This window comes from Cupressus sempervirens, chromosome 9 (assembly GCF_028749045.1).
Source record: "Cupressus sempervirens isolate cs-2001-9-10 chromosome 9, ASM2874904v1, whole genome shotgun sequence".
NCBI lineage: Eukaryota > Viridiplantae > Streptophyta > Pinopsida > Cupressales > Cupressaceae > Cupressus > Cupressus sempervirens.
Genome location: NC_143126.1, coordinates 826038351 through 826059473, shown reverse-complemented (window position 1 = coordinate 826059473; position 21123 = coordinate 826038351). Strand labels below are relative to the sequence as shown.

Sequence of the window (21123 nt, the reverse complement as noted above, 5' to 3'; positions counted from 1 at the left end):
AGGGTTGTGAAATAAGGGAAAACGGAACATTAAATTATCCACACCAAAGTACCAGCCAATGACTCCCTCCCTTAGTGTAGCGGGAAATTGTCTGACCTACTCATCCTAATCAGTAACTCCATTAGCCGTCCAGATAGTCGTGCAAGTTCGGCAATGGTGGACAGGATCCTCTTTTGGATGGCCCATGAACTTGAGCAATTTCTACTTGTTTGAGGCCATAACTAATGGTTGTTGTACTGGTTGTGCCCCCTTGTGGTGGTGGCAAGGTCTATGTCTATACACCCGCTTTGCCTATATTGCACTAAGATGTGGTGGGGTTGGATAGAAAGTTTTGGCTACCGGATTGTATTTCCTACTTCAGTGAGTTAGGAACAAACAGTGTCCTGGCTACCCAACGCTTGTGTCGCTTTAGCACCTCCAACAACATTGGTTCCCTCTTCACTCCTACTTTGAGTTTCCTCCACCTATGCTGTGCGAGATAGGTTTATAAATTGCTCTTGTGTTTCCCCAATCAAATTTAGCCTTTGTTGTGTTTCCTCAAGTAATTCTTACCTACTTCTTAGTTGTCATTGTTTTGGCAAACAGTAGTGTTCCCCTTCGATTGTTGCACCTCCTATAACACCCTCGTGGTCCCCTTCCATGACACCTATGTGATCTCCTTCAGGAAACCCTTCGGCTAGTTGTCCCTTAGCAAGTTGCCTTAACTTCCATCAGCATTCTATTTGTCATGCGAAGATTAGAGCTTCATGTGTGGCTTCCAAGGCATTCGTTTTTTCCATCTTATTACTATCTTTATTCAACAATTTAGGCATCAATTCTCTAACAAAACATCATGTTTAAACATAACACTTTTTATTAATTCATGTTTCTGTACAATGTGGGTCAAATGTGCGACTTCGTCATTACAAGTTGAAGTTTACAGTGTCATTTTTTATTCTCCCTTCTCAGAGGTTGAAAGTTCATGGATTGGTCCTACGTCGGCTTCCATCGCGTTCTTCTTCCTCCCTCTAGTTATTTTCGGAAAAATTTTGCAAGATCTATTGTCAGCTTTGTTCCCACTTGATTTCCTCCCTTCGATTCCTTTGAGCAAGGGATGCTTGTGCTAACAAATGAGGTAGGTGGTGCAATAGCCTATTTGCAACAGGGCTTATGTTCAATGCGTCCCACACAGTATCCTCAGCAACTACTTCCTATGTAGCCTCCCTTCGTACAAAAGTCTCAATGGTCTCCCAAAACAGAATGTGGAAGTCTGTATCAGGGCATGTTCAGTTGGCAGTGGGCTAGTGTCCCTCGCAGGATTCGCAACATGGCTTAACTACCTCTTGTGGTTCTATAAGACTATTGGTTGTATCGAGCATTGACAAGTCAATCTTTTGGTGCAATGGCAACTCTGACCTTTCTAATAATTGGTATCAGAGCTTGGTCACAGATTCGAATCTTGCACGCCACGGCGAGTTGTTAAAGTAACTAAGACTGTTTCTACAAATGAATAATCATTGTCATTGTACTTAATGATTTCCAAATGCAGATTTGGATCTCATATAAATATGAGAGGAGACATGTCTCTTCAAAAGACATAAAGAGACATGTCTCTATAGTTAATCACCATTTAGATTATAAATAACTATATGTATAACTCACCTTTAGCATATATATAATATTAATATATTAACCATATATGTAATATAATATTATATTATTATATAATAATATAATGCATAATATATATAATACATATTATATTACATATACGTATATATATATATATATATATATAATATATATAATATATATTATATTACATATATAATATATATTATATTACATATATAATATATATTATATATATAAGATACTTATCTTAAGGACAATTTATCATCAATGAGGTAGCTTTAATAAAATCAATCCAACAGAGGTTACAACAAAGTCATGTCCCGTAGCTTATGTAAGTCACACACACACACACACATATTCTTATCAGTCATATGAGACATAAAACAATGTTCATATAAATCATGAATACAAATACTCAATGTAATGAGTATATCACTTCGATTGATGCTATACTTCAACACTCCCTCTTAGCTAGAGAGAAGTAACAAGAACATTTTATGAGACATCAAAATTAAAGATATCTATACACAACATATTATCTGACTTTAACGCTCTAAAATAGTGACTTGTCAAATAACTACAATCACAATGTTATGAACGCTATCATAACATATATTATGATCTCTAATTGTCCGAAACAATATCTAGCGTAATCATAATGGATTCGTTATTTATGATCTCTAATTGTCTGAAACAATATCTAAAAATGTCCATGATAACAGGCCTATCATTTCCAAAATCGTCATCTTACAAAAATTACCTTGTGTTTGTTCGTTATCATGGTGTCCGACAAAATCCGGCCCAAAAAACCATGATAACAGGTCTACCATTTATAAGATCATCATCTTATAATGGTTACCTTCTGTTTATATATGTCAATGAAAGATCGTCACCTTTCATTACATATCATATGTAAAATAGTAACTACCATGAACCCAGTCATAGGGTGGTACAAAGGGTTTTCACCTTATAATTCTCTCTCATAGAGGAGAGCACATTATAAAGAATTTCTCTTAGAACTTCTCCTCATAGAGAAGATATCATCCACAAAGGATTGCATCTCAAAAATTTCTCCCTCTGAACATCGATCCTGGGAAGTCAGATCCTCTTATTACTTCCTTAGAAACTCTCTTTACCCAAGGATGCCTGTCAAACTCATCACTCCCTCATGATATATGTAGAAGTACGCCCATCAACATCATGCAGTCACCCACATGTATTTCTAGACTCCCTCTAAGTATCAATCTTCTAAGCTCCAGCATTGCCTTCGAAGAACTGTCATACTCCCTCTTTATGTAGAAGAATCTCATAATCTTAATCATCAAAGATGTTTTCTTCAAGAGTCTCACTTTATCCATCTTAATCATCAGGATCTTTGGAACTACTATCATTAGATTTAGTCTGCACAATATTTGGTAGCATATGTGAAGTACCAACCTTCTTTTCCTGTAAGAATATCCTCAAACATAAAGGAAAAGATCAAAGCAAATAACCCTATAGTATGTATAGAATTACAAATAAATGAATAGATAAATGTAAAAGATACAAGTACTTATCTACCCATGAGGGTCATGGAATATCTCCTTTTCTAAGGATGGTTCAAGTGAGAATGAAAAATTGCCTATTATTCCCCCGTCAATGTAAAATTCTCACTCTTATATCGTTGAACACTTTTATATCACATCAAATTTGACAACTTCTTTTTAAATCCCAACTTGCTCTTTTCATCCATTGGAGCTCCAAAAATTTATTAGGCTTAATAGTAGAAACTAACATGTCCTTTCATTTTCTCAAACTCGTCCACAATATGCCAATATCTTAAGTGATTATGGTTGTGCCACATGAATGAATATTTTGCAATCTATGTATTCCAAATTTAAGATCAAGATCACCGAAGGTTGACTAAGTCATATCCTCTATTTTCTCCCTCTCTTTCAAGGTTGCCTTTAATGAAATGTTAGTCTCCTTCTAAATCTCAATCTCTCTTCCTACAATAACATTCTCGAAGGAAAAGATCAAGGTATAGAGCTCGGATAGAAATAAGAATAATAAATCTACATAATAAGACCATTCCAATAAAATATATTTTGAACATGTATGCATATGTTCAAACTTCTAAATCTATATTATTTCCTTGTAAAGATCACTTATAAGAAAATAATTAAAAGTAACATTGAAAATTAAAAAATACTTATCTTGTTATTTATCTATTTTCCTCTTTTACACTTCTTTATCCACATCCATTTATATCGCTTTGGACTAAACGACCTAACCTTGGAGTTTGACTGCCTTTGAAATAAGTCGAATGACACATGAATTTACTTCTTTTGACGTTATGATGCATACGTGTCCTCCAATTTATTTGTTTAAGAACCTTTACTCACATATCGGTCCACGTGTGACATCTCTCCATGATCAAGGTGTTTATAACTTACATATTATGCCTGTGTGTCATGTGATTTAATAGGTATCGGTTAAGGAGAATCCATGCAGGCATTATAAGCCACAAATAATCTTCGTAGACTTTTCTCTACTCAGGGTTGCTGACATGGGAAGCAAGTTATGCAAGTGACGTAAAAAAACAAACGGCCTTCCTAATTCTTCAATACTTGAAAAATGAAACATTGATTTCATTTGTTGTCATACAAAAGGTAACTAACAAATAATTACATATAGGTGATTACTACACTAAGAATGATCTCACATTGATCATATATTAGTCTGAAGCAGACAAAAAAATCAAATGTGATGCTTGAAGAAGACATGATAACAACCCTCTGATTCACGATAATAAGAAGAGAGTTGTCCATGGTCTCTATTTTTATATACTCTATCTAAGGATAGGACCGGGGAAAAACAGAGCCAGAAAAGTGAAGAATAAATCGAAGTCTATTAAAAACTGCTTCCAGGACAAGACTGGCCCCTAACCCGCGAACTGTTGCTACTATGTGCGTGGTTCGGTTCATATAAACACCACTTGTTCAATTTGACAAAAAAGAGCTATGCTTGGTCCCTCAAAACAGAAAACTTCCACCAGATCAATCATAGAGATAGAATGCTTATTTCAAAAAAAAAAAACTGTCAGCAATTACAAGTCTGTCATATCATTTCACCAGACACATTGTCCCTTTCTGTTATTAATCCTTTAGCATAAAACAATATGGATAGATGAACATTGTCGGCGAAGACCAATATCTCTACAAAGCTTGATGCACAATGGACCTGTATTATTGCTGGTATAATAAATTCTAATGAAGAGAGTAGATATACTCAACGAGACTGTTGCCAACAATACAAAGGACTCCCGCACTGTGATTCTAGGAATGAGGAGGAGTGGTGACTATTATCATACAAGTCATTTCACCTTCAGCCATCTAGGAGATGACCACCATATCATATACGACACAAATAAAAATGGAAGACCAGCAAACTTCCATTAATGCAGAAACAAAAGATTCCTCCAACACTACCAATGAATGCCATGGTATGCTACATGCAAAAGAAACGCCCATTTGAAAGTGGCTCATACTTGCACATTCAATTCATTAATGTTGCCATCGCAGGTAAGAGGTGTTGCAGTCAAGTACACAAGCTGGTCAACATGTACAGAGGGATGAATGTATTAATGATCGGTTCATTGTCAGCTACTGGAGACTACAGGGATTAATAGGCAATCTATACTTAATATTTCCTTCTCCAAAGATCACAGGGATTGACTTGAATATTTACATCTTATCATTGTTCAAGTTCATATTCCAAACTTCTCTCATTAAATTAATTTAAACTGTGATACCATGTTAAAGGAGGATGATTGCATATTAAATGTCCTCTCCTCGACCTTGGAAACATCTACTTTAGGGTTATTTTTCTCCCTGTGTATATCTCTCTTGTGTTTTATTTTGGTTATCAGATAGTCACTTATTCAGCATGTCATGTCTTACATTTGCAGTTGGCTCTAATACCATGTTAAAGTAACTAAAATCGTTTTTGCAAATGTATAATCATTGCCATTATAATTGATGATTTCCAAATGCAGATTTGGATCTCATATAAATATGAGAGGAGACATGTCTCTTCAAGAAACATTAAGAGACATGTCTCTATTGTTAATCACCATTTAGATTATAAATAACTATATGTATAACTCACCTTCAACATATATATAATATTAATATATTAACCATATATGTAATATTATATTATATTATTATATTATTATATAATAATATACAATGCATAATATATATAATACATATTATATTACATATATCATATATATATATATATATATATATATAAGATATATAATGCATAATATATAATATATATTCTATTACATTATATATATATATATATATATATATATATATCTTAAGGACAATTTATCATCAATGAGGTAGCTTTAATAAAATCAATCCAACAGAGGCTACAACTGTCAGTCGACTAGATGGTTCTGGCGGTGTTTCTGTAGCCGACGGTGGTGTTTTGTATTTTGTAGCCGACGAGGTGATGTCCGGCGGTGTTTCTGTATTCTATAGCCGACAGAGTGATGTCCGGCGATCTTTCTGTATTCTATAGCCGACATTGTCGATAAATAGTTTGTAGCGGATAGAATATTTGTGGCCGACGGACTCCTTCGAGAAGGTTCGGCGGTAGTATTTATAGCCTGTCTGGGATCTTTGTAAATCATCATTCATCTACTATTGCAAATCTTATGAAGCATATTGTATGTTTGGCGTATGCGAATATAATTCTGTTGTTCTGTTCATTGTCTGTATGCGTTGATCTCTTTACCTGTACGGTAAACATTTGGCGTCGTTGCCTTATGAATCTAGAAGGTGGGAGGAATGAATATTAATGCCAAATCAGCTTAACAAGGAACAGAATAAGGCGAAGGGAAAAGATGGAATCCGTACTGCGCAGGAGAATTTAATTCTAGCACAGCAAGCCGAACGCCGACGAAGATTTCCGAAGATTGCCGATGGAAACCGAAGTGCGGAGGAATTGTTGGAGGAGACTCGACAGCGGGTGGAATTGGTGGAAGAAGCACGGGAGGAGTTCTTGAATTTGTGTTTGCCGAGGGAAGAGCATCAACTCGCACGGCTCGCAGTGCCGAGGGAGCACGAGCGTGGAGTGACCTCTTCGTCCGAGATAGACTTTCACAGGAAACAATTTCAGAGGATCCTTTTTCTTCACTAAGGTTCGCAGCTATCGACACCTCCGGTGCGGGAGTTCAGACTGTCGGTGCGGGAGTTCAGACTGCCGGTGTGGGAGTGCAAACCGCCGGTGTGGGAGTACCGACCGCCGGTGTGGGAGTGCCGACCGCCGGTGTGGGAGTTCAGACTACCGGTGTGGGAGCGCCGACCGCCGGTGTGGGAGTGCCGATCACCGATGTAGGAGTGCAAACCTCCGGTGTGACCATGCAGACCTCCTATGTTGTGATGGCGGGACCCAAAGAAAAGTTGCCGAAATTTGAAGGCAATGGTACAGCCGACCCCATCCGACATTGTAAGACATGTGAGATAATCTGGCGGGCAAATGGAATCACAGATGCCGACGAATGGGTTAGGAAATTTCTGGCAACCCTGCGAGGTGTCGCAATTGATTGGTTTTCGGATACAGATCCACAAAAGCTGGATACCTGGGATAACATTAAAAAGGAGTTCCTGGCGGAATTTAAACTCTTGCGGGATGATAATGAAATCGTAGCGGAGATTTTCAATACCAAACAAGGGAAGCACGAAACTGTCCGCGTCTACGCCAGGAGATTAAAAGACTTAATGAACAAAATGGAAAGCAAGTTGGCGGACAGATTGCAAAAAAGATGGTTCGTGGACGGCCTACGATCGAAATTGCAGAAGAAAATGAAAATTGTCCCACTGTCATCATATGTGGATGCGTATAACAGAGCACTGGACCTTGAAAGTGAACAGAAGACAAAGAAGAAGAAAACTAGCTCCTCTAATTCTGATGACGACGAGTCTGCCGGAGATGATAGCAATGACGACGAAGGCAACAGCAAGAAGGTTCATGCCCTACAGAAGGATATGGTTCGCATGATGAAGGAATTTAAAAACATGCAGAAGGAGCCAAAAGGCAGTGAGCTGCGGTGCACGGAGTGTAAGACAGACGAGCATACTAAAGGATCGTGTCTAAAGAACCAATTCTGTGACATTTGTCAGATCATGGGCCATTCGACAAAGGAGTGCACCTTTAACATGAAGACAAGAGGATCTCCGCAGGTGTTTCTCACACAGGAGGCTTCCCCGTCGAGTAGTAGCGGAAACACGAATACCGTCGGTGCTACATCCGAAGGATACAGGAATAATAACAGAGGGCAAAATAATAACAATAATAATGGGAGCCGAAGTCGAACTCAGTATGATGCAAACGGACGGCCGATCGTTCAATGTCGAGAGTGTAATTTGTGGGGTCATTTTGCACGGGATTGTACAGCGGCAAACACACCGAAATTATTATGCAGATGGTGTGGACCCAGCGATCACGAAGATTCCAAGTGTCCAAAGGCTGGAGTAAACTTGATCACTGTTGGCACAGATGTAGAGGAGGTTCTGGCAATTACACGGAGGCAAGTGGAGGAAAAGAGAAAAGTGGGGGAAGCGCAGGCGGACATTGCAAAGGCATCGTCGGCGGGGACATCTCAGTTGAAGGATATCACCGGCACCTTGGCAAGGAACTTCACAGAACAAAACATTGTACGACAGATCTTACAAACGCAGATACCGATCAAGATAAGTGACCTCCTTCTCACAATTCCCCAGTTACGGATGGCCATTCTGAATCATACACCGTTTTCGAAAGCACCGGAGGACACAGGAAGGGATAGTAGAAAAGTGATGACAACAGACCCAATGCTGCTGGCACTCACATCCGGACGGCATTCGGCGGTCGTCGAGATGGGGATTTTGGGAAATGTTTTGACAGACACAATTGTCGACGGAGGGTCCGACGTGAATGTGTTGCCGGAGGATACTTGGAAGAAGTTGGGAAAGCCAACATTGTGACCACCTGCATTTCAGTTGCTCACGGCAGACCAACATGGAATCAAACCGTTGGGAATCTTGAAAGCGCAACCGGTAACAATTGGTACGCAACCATTTTTATTGGATTTTGTGGTCATTCCATTAAAAAGAAAAGGATATGATGCTATTCTGGGACGGGATTGGTTGGTGCAAGCAAAAGTAAAACATGATTGGAAACGAAATACCCTATCAATGGAGCACGGAGGCAAAAGATTCACAATTGACCTACATACACAAATGGTCGGTGAGGAGGCAGCATCGTCAGATTCAAAGAGTCACGACGAAGCAAAGAGGAGAATGGAACCAGACGAAGAGGGAGTATTGAGACTTGATGGAAGATCGAATGACGACGACTTGGACTTGGTGAATGGCCTGTTCCACTGGCAGATAGAAGACTACGAACTGTTTTCGAGTTGCAATATGTTAACGGTCGACGAACGTGACAAAACACAGGAAAGTGAATGTCCGGAAAAATGCAAGGAAGCGGAAGAAGGAAAAGCTGCCATGGCTGAAGCTGAGGGGAAGAACATATAGTTTGAACACAGAAAAAAGAAAGATCCCACTGTCCGGTACATGGTGAATGGACCGCGCGGAAAGAAAAGGTTACACCGCAGCATAAAATTAGTGGAAGGGCACCGACAGCAAGGAAATAATCCAGTTGCGCAACGACCGCAGGCACAGTGGGCGACGGAGGTGGCACAGAACAAACGTAAGGCGTACGATGGTCAGAATGAAATCAAAGTGAAAAAGTTTAAGGGCAAATGGGTTGGACCATATTAGATTCAGAAGGTCGGCAACAATGGAGCGATCAGATTATCAACTTTGGACGGGCAGAAGGTACCTCCGGCAGTCAACGGATCCAAATTCAAAATATATGGTGCCAGGAAGACTCCGTCGCTATCACAGGATGGCCAGCTGACTCCGTCGTCATTGCAAAATGGCGACGCCTGGAGGCAAAACTGAGGTACCTCTGTATTTTTATTAAAAACAAAAAAAAGAAAAAAAAAATTGAAAAAGAAAAAAAAAAGAAAAAAAAGAAAAAAAGTAAGACAGGCCCCGCGGGCAGCCTGTCCGCGGGTGTAGAAAGGCCCCATGGGCAGTCTGTCCGTGGGTGAAAAAAGGCAGTCTGTCCGCGGGTGTAAAAAGAAGCAAAGGCCGTAAGTGAAAAGCCCCGCGGGTGGAATAAAATGACTCCCGCGGGCAGAAAATTATAAATGCTTCCGGACAGAAAACTATAACTGCTTTCTTTCCGCGGGGGATGCTTACAACAGCGACTTGAAAGTCTGTTAGCAGGGTCTCGCAACAGTCCGCAGGGCTGTAAAGACAAACAGCACAAGCTTTTTCCTGCCGGCGTGGAGGAAAATTTGGCGCTTTCCTGCAAATTGCATGTCAACAAAGGGTTTCGAGAGATCTTCCAATTTGCCGTGCCTCCACTTCCTCACGTGAGGCTAAGGGATTCTGAGGCAGCCATTGCAGCGACTTGATCCGCGAACCAGAGCATGCGAAGCAAAATGTTATTTTAAGCTACGAGTATGTTACCGCAATTAAGGATTTTGAGGTGGAGAATATTTGATTTCAGAGTTCATATTGAGGCGTTCTTGAAGAACGGAATTTGGAATTTGGCGTGTTGTAGAGCTCAAGCCAATAGCCTAAAAAAGAAAAAAAAAAGAAAAAACGACGACAGAATCAAGTTGTTCAGAATGAGTGACAGATAATGCCAAAGGGAAGGGGAAGCATCAGTGGTTGCCAGAAAGAGTGTGGAATCGGCATAAAATGACAGAAATGGTGTGTTCCGTGCATTTCTCTGTGGGTTGCGAAGTGCCAATTTGGTCTTGGCGGCGGCGAGGGGCACTGACCCTCGACCCCGCCCTGTACTGCGATGCCCCAGGACCCCGCGGGGGCACTGCCCCTCGACCCCGCCGGGGGCGTTGCCCCCTGAACCCCCAGTTGTGGCGGATATCAGTCGTGGGAGTCTGACCAGTTCAAAAGAGTTGAAGTTGCTGCAGGCATGGACTGTTTGTGGACCGAGGCACTGGGAGTAGGTGTTGACCGGGAGGTTGTCCTGGTGGATGCGTAGAGAGCTCGGGAGGAGCTAATCATCCAGTTGGAGGCAGTGCAGCGACACTTAGCTTAGTGGACCCAGTGTTGAAAGCAGAGAAAGCTGCACAGGTGGCTATCAAGGTCAGCTTGAGGAGACAATATTGTGTTAGCAGAGGCTATAAGCACGAGACAAAGTGAAGTGATGTGATAGAAGCAGATTTTTCTTGTTGTAGTCACTCTGATGATATATTTTGTTTGTTAATTTGTCTCAGATATTTTGTAATTGTCGTCCGGAGACGACTTTTCTTTTTGGGGGGGATGGTGTCAGCCAACTGGATGGTTCCGACGGTGATTCTGTAGCCGACGGGGTAATGTCCGGCGGTGTTTTGTGTTTTGTATTTTGTAGCCGACGAGGTGATGTCCGGCGGTGTTTCTATATTCTGTAGCCGACGAGGTGATGTCCGGCGGTGTTTCTGTATTTTGTAGCCGACATCGTCGGTAAATAGTTTGTAGTGGATAGAATATTTGTGACCGACAGACTCCTTCGGGAAGGTTCGGCAGTAGTATTTATAGCCCGTCTAGGATCTTTGTAAATCATCATTCATCTACTATTGCGAATCTTATGAAGCATATTGTATGTCTGGCATATGCGAATATAATTCTGTTGTTCGTGTTCATTGTCTGTATGTGTTGATCTCTTTACCTATACGGTAAACAACAACAAAGTCATGTCTCGTAGCTTATGTAAGTCATAGACATACACACACCACACACACACACACACATATATTTTTATCAGTAATATGAGACATAAAACAATGTTCATTTAAATCATGAATACAAATACTCAAAGTAATGAGTATATCACTTCAATGATACTATACTTCAACACAAGTGACACTAGGAGGGGGATTGTTGGCAGTGGGCTAGTGTCCCTCGCAGGATTCGCGACATGGCTTAACCGTCTCCTGTGGTTCTACAAGACTATTGATTGTATTAGTCATTGACAGGTCGTCTTTTGGTGCAACGGCAACTATGACCTTTCTAATATGTTCCCCTTTGAAAAGCTTTATAACTCCATCTTTGTTGGTTATGATATTCTCATTAATAGGTAATCCCATTTATCCACCCTATTCCATACCTTTGTCACTTCCTAGATTCAGTCGACAACAACGGAAAATGTTTACCCTCATGGGGTAACAGGAACTTATTGCATTCAGATAGAAAAGCAAGGTATTCGGCATAGAATATAGAGAGAACTCAACAACATTTTATTTATTCATTGATCACCATATACAATAGTATCTCCACATGATGCAGTGCAAGGCAGGAGAATCCCCAATGGAGATATCCTAAACCCCAGCAAATAACCACACAGCAGAAATTAAACAATAACACAAGATCTAATACCAATTTGCAATTCTCTATTCATAAAACAACTGATACAGTCAATGTGTCGGGCTGTAAGGCCTTCCCTATTATGGCCAAATACAAAGAAAATACAATAGTTCCCCAAGATCCCTCAAAATCCCACTCAATTCCTAGCTAACCCAAATCTGTAGCATAACAGCAATCTAGTAGAAACCTCCAAGATCTCAACTTATGCTTGCAAGCCACCAAGCAACCTCCTTGTTTCTAAACCGCAGCCACTAGCTCTTCTCACAAACTCTTATTCCAGATTCCAACTTGAATCTTTGCCCTCTAGCTCCCACTCTGAACCTAATTGCCCTCTCCTTCTATTATGCTTAAGACACTACCCAAGCCCTCCTTAAATAGCCAACTAAGCCGCAAGTCAGCTAGTCAAGCATTTAATTACAAAGGTGCACCTTGGAAGAGTAAACCAAAACTATAACAAATAGGAACAAAACTAAATGACAAGTTATATTTAGGTCCACACATGACACAATAACATTTCACTATCTTAACAAGATCCCATTTCCTCATACGAAATTGCGCAAGACAAAAACTCCACACGTTTCCGCGAAAACTACCCGAAAATCAATGTTCGAGGAAAACGGCGATATCTCCTAGCTCTAATTGAATTAGAGTTTGTGCTTTGAACTGAAGGAATTAATTTAGGTCCTCTACAACTCCTTAAGTGCACAAAGGCTGATTCACTAAGGATAAGTGTGCATCCATCCCAAAATTCACGCACAGAAACCCGTCGCGAAATTGGCAAAAAATCGATGCGTTAGTAAAATGGCCATATCTCCCAACTCATAATGAATTAGGACTTGCGCCTTGGACCATAGATAGTACTCTAGACCCTCTTCAATCCATGAAATTTTCAGCTTCAGAAACATTGCGCAAAATTATTTACATCACCCGCAACAGGCACACAGAAACCAGAACATACAACTCTAGTAGCAAGGTAAAACAGCTCTAACTTCATCTCAATCCATCCAATCTCTATGCAATCATGAGGAAAGGTTCCCCAATGTGTCTCCAACACATCCCTAACCATGAAAAGCATAACTCCACCAAAATTCAAGCTCGAAGCTCCTACATCAGTATCCATATCCCGTTCTATGAAGAGAGTTCATACATATAATGCCCGAGGGGGTGCGAGGCGAACCGTTGCACCCTTGTAACTCCCTCGGTTATTCCAATTGTTTAACTACCCAAATTTCCCAACAACAGAAGTTAACCCAAAAGAACTATCCCCAATTTTGCAAGTCAAGGAATATGACCAAAAGACGTTACTACTAAACATACAACTCTGTAGCACAAGGTAGTGAAAGAGCCAACAAAATCAACAATGTAACTGACCAGTTAGAGATATGAAGATGTGCATCCTACTGATGTGCATGAGTCTGAAACTCAAGTTTAGTGGGAAGAGCAGATATTAATAGTAATATGATGAATATTCATTATTTATTCTCAGTTCCATGCATGATAAAGTCCTATTATAGTAAACTACTTGGTTAGTAATATATTAATAATATAAAACAAAACAATGCAAGAAGAGATCTAACAACGACAGTTAGGGTGGTTGATAAGAAGCTGCTTTCATCTGTCGTGTCCTGCTTTGATTGTACAAGTCCTACAAGTCTATGTTTCAATTTTAATATCACAATCAGTGATTGTTCTATGGATCATCATAAACCTAACATTCAAGAGATTCATCACACCATTACCATCAAACCCAACTTCACTAGTCACATTTTCCCTGGAATGCAATAGCCAATATCAATGCAATATAACCTGTATGCTTATACCATTCACGTTTATGTCTTTGCGACATTCAAGTGATCTAGCATACAATTCCTCTAATATGATTGTTTTTACCTTGTATAAAATGATTCTTTGGGATAGCTTATGCCATTTATTTACCACCAGTGTTCCATTTCACGCTACAGAAAATGTCGTTCTGTAAATTGTGACATGCAAGAAGTTTAATTATTACATGGTAGATGAACCACAACAAAATCTAGGGTTGTTATTACAGGTTTGGAACAGAAGTCAGAGATAGAGTGAAATGACACTCTCGCAGAGTTCAAATTACGAAAGATTATCTTCAATTGAACTCCAACAGAGTTACTATTTCTTTTTTCCTTCAAAATATATCCGAAAAAGAAATGTATATATCTTAGCTCAATGCCTGTAAAAGTAAGAAGAAATCCTACATCGAAAATAGAGCGCTCTGAATGAGATGCATCAAGTAACTTGTCCAGCGCATTGGCAGCCACCTGTATGGAATTGGAGACAATGTCATTTTCTTTGTCATACCAAAATGTTGAAGTACGTAAATTAATTGCACACGTTTTACACCACGCACACATACAATAGGGGAGCCCATGAAGACCACTTGTTTTTTTCTGTTGAGCTCCACACCTGCACAGCAATGGCATATGCCCCTCCATCTCCGCCTCCATACCATACAAGAAGGCGTAAAATGGTATCTATACACCAAATCCATTTGCTCTTTTATTCATCCCAATTCCTGGTCAGTTTCAATGAATGAATCAATTCCCGTGCCAATCCACAAAAATTCCTTTCAAAATCTTCCCGCCTAAATAGGTCTTAAGATAACAGAAAGCACTTAAAAATATAAAAGGTTACAACAGTGATAATAAACTTTGGCATATTTTTATTGAATGTAGCATGTGCTTCTTGCTTCAAATTTAAATGTAATTCCATAGGAGCAGCTGCTATGAATATTAATTTTATAGATATGGCCAACAAAAATGTCTGTGTATCCTTTTTTCCTGATAAACCCTACATACCAGAGCTTCACTTGGCTACAATGATAGCCAAATTATGACCACGCTTAAAAATTTGCTTCCCCACCGGCGTCCGAGGCCTTCACGGCATCCAATCAAAGATTTTGTGGATTAAACTGAATTTTTTTTCATGTCGTTCAAAAGCGATTCTTCTGTCAATGAAAACTCCTCGGAGGCTATCTTTGGGCCTGGTGAACGTTACAATTTTCCTTTTCTTTTTTCTTTAACCATTAATTTGAAATTAATGGTTTTTTTCCTCCTCTTCTATATAGAGAGGGAATTAATGTGTTCTAATTTACAAAGAAAAGAAGGAAAAACTTCTGACTTGAGAAAAAAATTAAGGGAGAAAAGAGTATTATATTGCATAGTTTAGTCTTAATTACTATTAAAAAGATTGCATTGGGGTTAAAATCGTTTGGAGAATCAAAATTATCATTGCTTGGTTAAAGAGTACTCTTATCAATCTTGTTTTTATAAGCTCAATCCTTGTGCAAGGGTGGGGGTTTGGAAAAGGCCACAAAACCTGTTGTCTCTCTTCCAATTCCCACCTAGAAGCCAATATCATTTAATCTAAGGATGTGTTGCTTGTAGAAATTGAGGAATGTACTAGGGATCTCTCCAAGGATTCTATTATTCGTCACTTTAAGGGTTTTTGGCCCACTCTCTCAAATCTTCATGCATGGATTTCACAGCAATAGGATCCATATATTATGGCTATTGTTGAGATCTTCCCTTTGGTCAAAGGTTTATTCATTATTTCTTTCCTCAATCCAAAGGATAGGAAGGTCTTTGATGGGGAGCTTCCTCAACTAAGAGCTTTCTAGCTCTTCCCGAGCTACTCCTAGCCCACTATAGGGTTTTTCTCTCCTAACCCTAACCTAGAGGATCCCTCTTTCTCCAAGAAACTCACCCAAGAATTCAAATATCTATGTCATTCTCCCAATTTACCTACTACGCATTCTTTGGCCTAGATTGCCAAAACTTCCCTAAATGTACCAAGTGCCTCAAAAACAAGGCTAAACCTTCCTATTGAGGTTCTTGACTCATTTCCCATCATTTTGCACCATTCTTCCAAGTTTCTTTCACACAAATCACCAAATTGACTAGTTAGGCCTTGTAGCCCTAAGAGCCCCTATTAGCCCTCCTAGAAACAAGGAAAGTGCTATAACTCCCAAAAACCCTTAATAAAGCCCCTTGTTGTATACTAGACTTTTGTTCCTTATGACCAACCCTTAAAAAATTTGCAAATCTTGGGCTCCAGTAATGTTCGTATAGCATAGATTTAGAAAACCCTACTTTTAAGGGTTTTATAGGCAATGTTAGTGTTTTCTCCTCCACAGGAATTAAACTCCATTCCCAACCTCCTCCTTTAAGTTTTGCTCCCTTAATGCACTACTCCTACATTGCCAACTCAAGATTGACCCATGCCAAACACATGTTCATCACAAAACCTCTTTACAAGCATCTCCTTGCACCTTGCCAAGCTTGTCTGCTTGCCTAGGGCTCGCTTGTTAAAATAGCATTTGGCCTTCTACAACCTCCACAAACTTTATTTACACTATGTACAAAGGCTATTTATTGGTCTCCAAGAGCCATGGTGTTTAGACCAAGGACACTCAAGCCATAGGCCATTTCATTCTTGCAACACAAAACTAGACAGTAGGATTACTAGAAACAAATAGTTTTCTAAACCCTATCAAATGCTTATTTGAAAACAAAACAACTACACACAGATTCAAGGCATAAACACAAAATACTACTCCATCAAAAATAGTTCCTTATTCAATCCAAACACTCCAATCAAACTTCAAAACTATGCTTTAAATGCATAAAAATGTCCTACTACAGGTGTTGTATGTACACCCAACTGTCCAACCCTTGGAAATGAGTTGGAGAAGTCTTAAATAGACCTCATACTCCATTCTAGCCTACAGTTTGAACCATAACTGCCCAATTCATTGGTTTTACAAAAACTACCTAAAATTTGTCAAGCAATTTTGCAAAATTGTAAAGTTGTCAATGCCATTTTTTGACAACTTTTGCAACATTGCTCCTAGACTCCTCAAACTTGGGTAGAATGTTGTCAAACCTTCTAGGATGACCTTAGAACATCTAAGGGCCATCTTTACACAGTCTTTGCCCCCTTTTATGGCATTTCACCTCATTTTGCCTCTTAGAGAAACTTTTGCAATTTTTCCATTATCAAGACCTAATTGACAAAATTAGACTCCTAATCCAAAACCTATCAAAGCAAACCTCCTAAGCACGCATTGGGAATTTATCATTAGTCCTTATTATCCAAATGGTTGGTTAGATCATCTATAAACCAAAATTAGACTTAGGGCTTTACCTTACCCTAGGTGCTCCTGCACCAGTCATTCTCTATGATCAGGTCTTTTCTTGGGAGAATTATTTTCCTTTGATGGTTAAACCATGACATCCAGATTTTAACCATCTAACTGAGTCTTTCTACAAAATGCCAACTTGGGTAAGGCTTCCTAATCTTCCTCTTCATGTTTGGGTGGATTCTATTTTAAGGAAATTGGCGAGGCTTTAAGGGATTTTTGTTTGTTGGACTCCTAATCTTTTGAGTGTTTTTATTCCACTTATGCTAGGATTTTGGTTGATATTGATATTTCTAAGGGTCTCCCAGCTGAGATTATTTTAAGTTATGTTGGTCCTTAGATGGTTTTGACATTTGAGTGTCAACACATTTAATCACTTTCTACATTGAAGTCGAGTACACTATGTATGCCGAGCCACAATGTGTGCTGAGTCAGAATTCCAACAAGTGTCGAGTGACTTCAAGTGCCGAGCAATATGTAAGTGTCGAGTGACATATAGGTGCCAAGTCATAGTTGATGTCGAGCAAGTCAAAATGCTTTATATGTCGAGTGAGTCAAAATCATATATGTGTTGAGCAAGACAAAGTGTAATAGGTGCCAAGCAATCCAGGATAGTATGTGTGTCGAGCACTAGTAGTCCAGTATGTGTCGAGTAATACAAAATCAACATATAAGTTTGTGCCCTCACAAACTCAGATGTAAACCATTTTTGGAGCCGACATAGAAGGATTTCAAAGGAGAAAAAGGATAAGGATGAATCTTTTACATTGCCTATATGATCTACATGTAGCCAATCAGAAAAATGGAGAAGGCATGCAACCAATGAGAAAAATACAAGGAATGAGCAAGAATTTGAGATTCAATATGGATCGTAGATCCATACCTAACCCGAGGTCTTTACAATCTTTAAAAGGAGGTCAAAAACCCCATTTTGCGCATGTGGATGAGAACAATGTATGGGGAGACTATAGTGAAATTCAGTGTAAAGAAGGAAAGATTTAGAGGAACAAAGCAACAATTTCATAGCCAGTTGATCAGAATAGTACAAGGGACAAGAGACACGACCAGATATCAAATCTTAGAGGATCAAGGTCAGAAGGAGCAAAACAAGTGCCTAAAATTAGCAATTGAAGATTGTATGCAATCAGGTCAAAGATTCCTAATACTTTCTTGCCATTGTATTAGAAGTTGAAAATCCTATTTTGATAGGTTAGCTTAACAGCTAGGTAGGAGAACCTTTGGAGAAGGTGATTGAAAATCTTATTATATTAGGTGGGTTTAATAGCCTATTGTAAATCCTTTAATAGGGTGACACTTCATGTAAAGTGTTTGTAAATCCTCTAATCAGGTCACTATTGACATAGTGTAAAGCCTTTAAGAGGGCGGGCCTTTCACAGGGTAGACCATCAGAAGTGGTTGAACATTTATTGTTGCAATAATTTTTGTGGGTATCATCCCCACCCCAGTTTTACCTTCTTATTCCTGGAGGCTTTCTGGGTTACCAAATCTAGTGTTATGTGTTATTGGATGTGATTTACTTCATGTTCATTTATATGTTTACTTGCATGCAATTTGCTTTTCAATTATATGTTTAAATTGTTGAAAATAGTTAAAAGTGTGGTACTTCTGATTCACCCCCCTCTCAAAAGTACTCTTCCCATTTTGGACATTCCAACAATTGGTATCATAGTAGAGGTTCTCACAACGAGAAGCCTAACAGCTTAGAGAAAAGGTCTAAAGATGGAAGTCTTCAAACTTGGGAAGATCATAGACAATTAGGTGATTGATGTGCACCTAGCTCTACACAAAGTGGAAGAAACTAAAGAAAAATTGAGAAAATCCTTAAAAAGAAGGAAAGAGATAGCCATAGCTGAAAATGACATACACTACAAGGAGATTGATACCACACAAGTGTTTTTCAATGGAGATTCCAAAGAATTTGATGCAACAATAGCCAAACTAATGGAGAAAAATAGAGTGCAAGCTGAAGAAGTCAGATTACTCAAGCTTGAACAAGAATCACAAGCCATAATGCTTTGTGAAGTGACTGAACAAAAGAAGAGAGCCATTGAAGACAAGGCCATGATAGAAGATGGTAAGAGAAATCTTACCAATAGACTAGAAGAGAAGACAATTGAGTTTGAAAAGATTTCAAACATGCAGCTAGACACCTTAAGTCAAATGATGAATGCTCATCATGAGCTAAACACGAAGGATATTGAGATTTCCACTCTGAAGATGCAGAATGAATTGAAGAAAGAAAAGGAGATAGCAAAAAGCTACAACAAATCCAATGAGGCTATCAAGTACTTTGAACAATTGTTGAAATCAACAAGGGCTAGTAATGATACTTCAGGACTTGGCTACACCAGCACTAAACAGGGAGAATCATCCAAGACTACAGAAGAAAGGAGTAACAAAGGTAAGAACACTAAACCTACTTGTCATTTATGTGGTAAAAAGGGACATACCTCTAATGTGCGCAGGAGCAAGAACAGTCATCAACATGATAAACCTACCAATGCAAGCTTTTGTCACAAGTGTAAAAAACAAGGATATCAAGCACATTAATGTAGAACCAAGGCTATGAGGACACCAAGATTTGAAGGTCATTGCTACAACTACAAAAAATATGGACATAGAGCATTTGAATGTAGATCAAAGCCTGTATAGACACCTAATCAACCTGCAAGAGGAAACAACCATGGTCATCACTACAACTGGGATTACAATACTAGGTACAGCTGTCACTATTGTCAAGAGTATGGAAAAATTTCTAAAAATTGCATAAGGACACATTTTGGAGGGAGTTACAGCAGATGGCTAAGCCAAACTACATATTTTAGTTGCTTGAAAACTGGTCATATCAGCAAGAACTGCCCTACAAAGTCAAAAGCACCCAAGACAGAAGTCAACAAAGAAAAAGAGAAGGTTGATGTTGAACGAATAAGAGGGCAAATGAACAAGACTTGGAAGAAGAAAGATGAGTGCATCACATCAAATGGAGAGATCACTTCACCCAAGAGGTCAAGTGATCACACTTCATCCAATTAAGCAAAAGAAGAGTGTATGGGACTGATATGCAAAGTTATATCATACGTCAGTCCCAAAGAACAAAAGAGTACTGTAGAGAAGAAATCAGCATGAGAAACGATGCCATGCAAAATTTTGAAGAAGCTGGCGAGTTACTTTTAGATGCCAAGTAAAGCTCCAATGGATGTCAAGCTTCTAATAGTTGTCAAGCTAATAGTTGAAGCCGAGTGAAGTAGAAGTCTAGTAGAGGCCAAATAAATGAATTACAATGGGAGCCGAGACATGTTGAATCCTTCAAGTGTCAAGTTTATAGCTGTATGCATGAAGCATTTAATGCTAGGTCTTTGACAGGTATAAGGTTGAATTTCATTCATTTTTACACCATTTGAACATAGAGCAAAGTCAAGAAGAGCAAAGAAGCAATCAAGCAGCAACCTAGAAGCCATTTGCATGGATTCCAACTGTAATTTAGCATGAACTCGTCGATTTAAAGGTATTTATCAAGTGCCAAGCTACACAAAAGTTAAAGTTCTAATACATTTAAAACCCTAGTTCGGTAAAATGGCCTCTAGTTCAAGAAACGCTAAAGCAAAGGAAGATCATGAGATCCAACTAGTTAGCAATGAAGTCAAACAACCCGAATTTAGGCCAATCCTCGAAGTTGCCTATAAAAATGATCTGGCTGGTGCATTATCTATTATCCCACCTAAGGTTGTCATGGTTCAGGACATAAAAAAGTGCTACAACTGCAAATCGGTGCCATAGGTGATCTAGAAATCTTCCATGCCTATGATAAGTTGTGTGACAATGGGATATTGAAGGACA

At 39.2% G+C, this 21123-nt stretch overlaps 1 protein-coding gene across 3 annotated transcripts in view; it reads right to left on the bottom strand.

Moving 5' to 3' along the window:
- Positions 1-15244, bottom strand: part of PDE194 (formyltransferase) — a 275670-nt gene extending 260426 nt beyond the window's left edge. Inside the window, exons 1-3 of one of the 3 annotated variants that reach the window (XM_089802236.1) lie at positions 14924-15244; positions 14482-14640; positions 14324-14386 (exon numbers count right to left, since the gene is read on the bottom strand). In XM_089802236.1, coding sequence (XP_089658362.1) covers positions 14324-14386; positions 14482-14616 — 198 coding nt within the window. In that variant the 5' untranslated portion in view covers positions 14617-14640; positions 14924-15244. Of the gene's footprint in view, positions 1-14323; positions 14387-14475; positions 14641-14923 lie in introns of all 3 variants that reach the window. The other 2 variants (XM_089802235.1, XM_089802234.1) reach the window with 2 other exon arrangements.
- Between the last annotated feature and the right edge of the window lie 5879 nt (positions 15245-21123).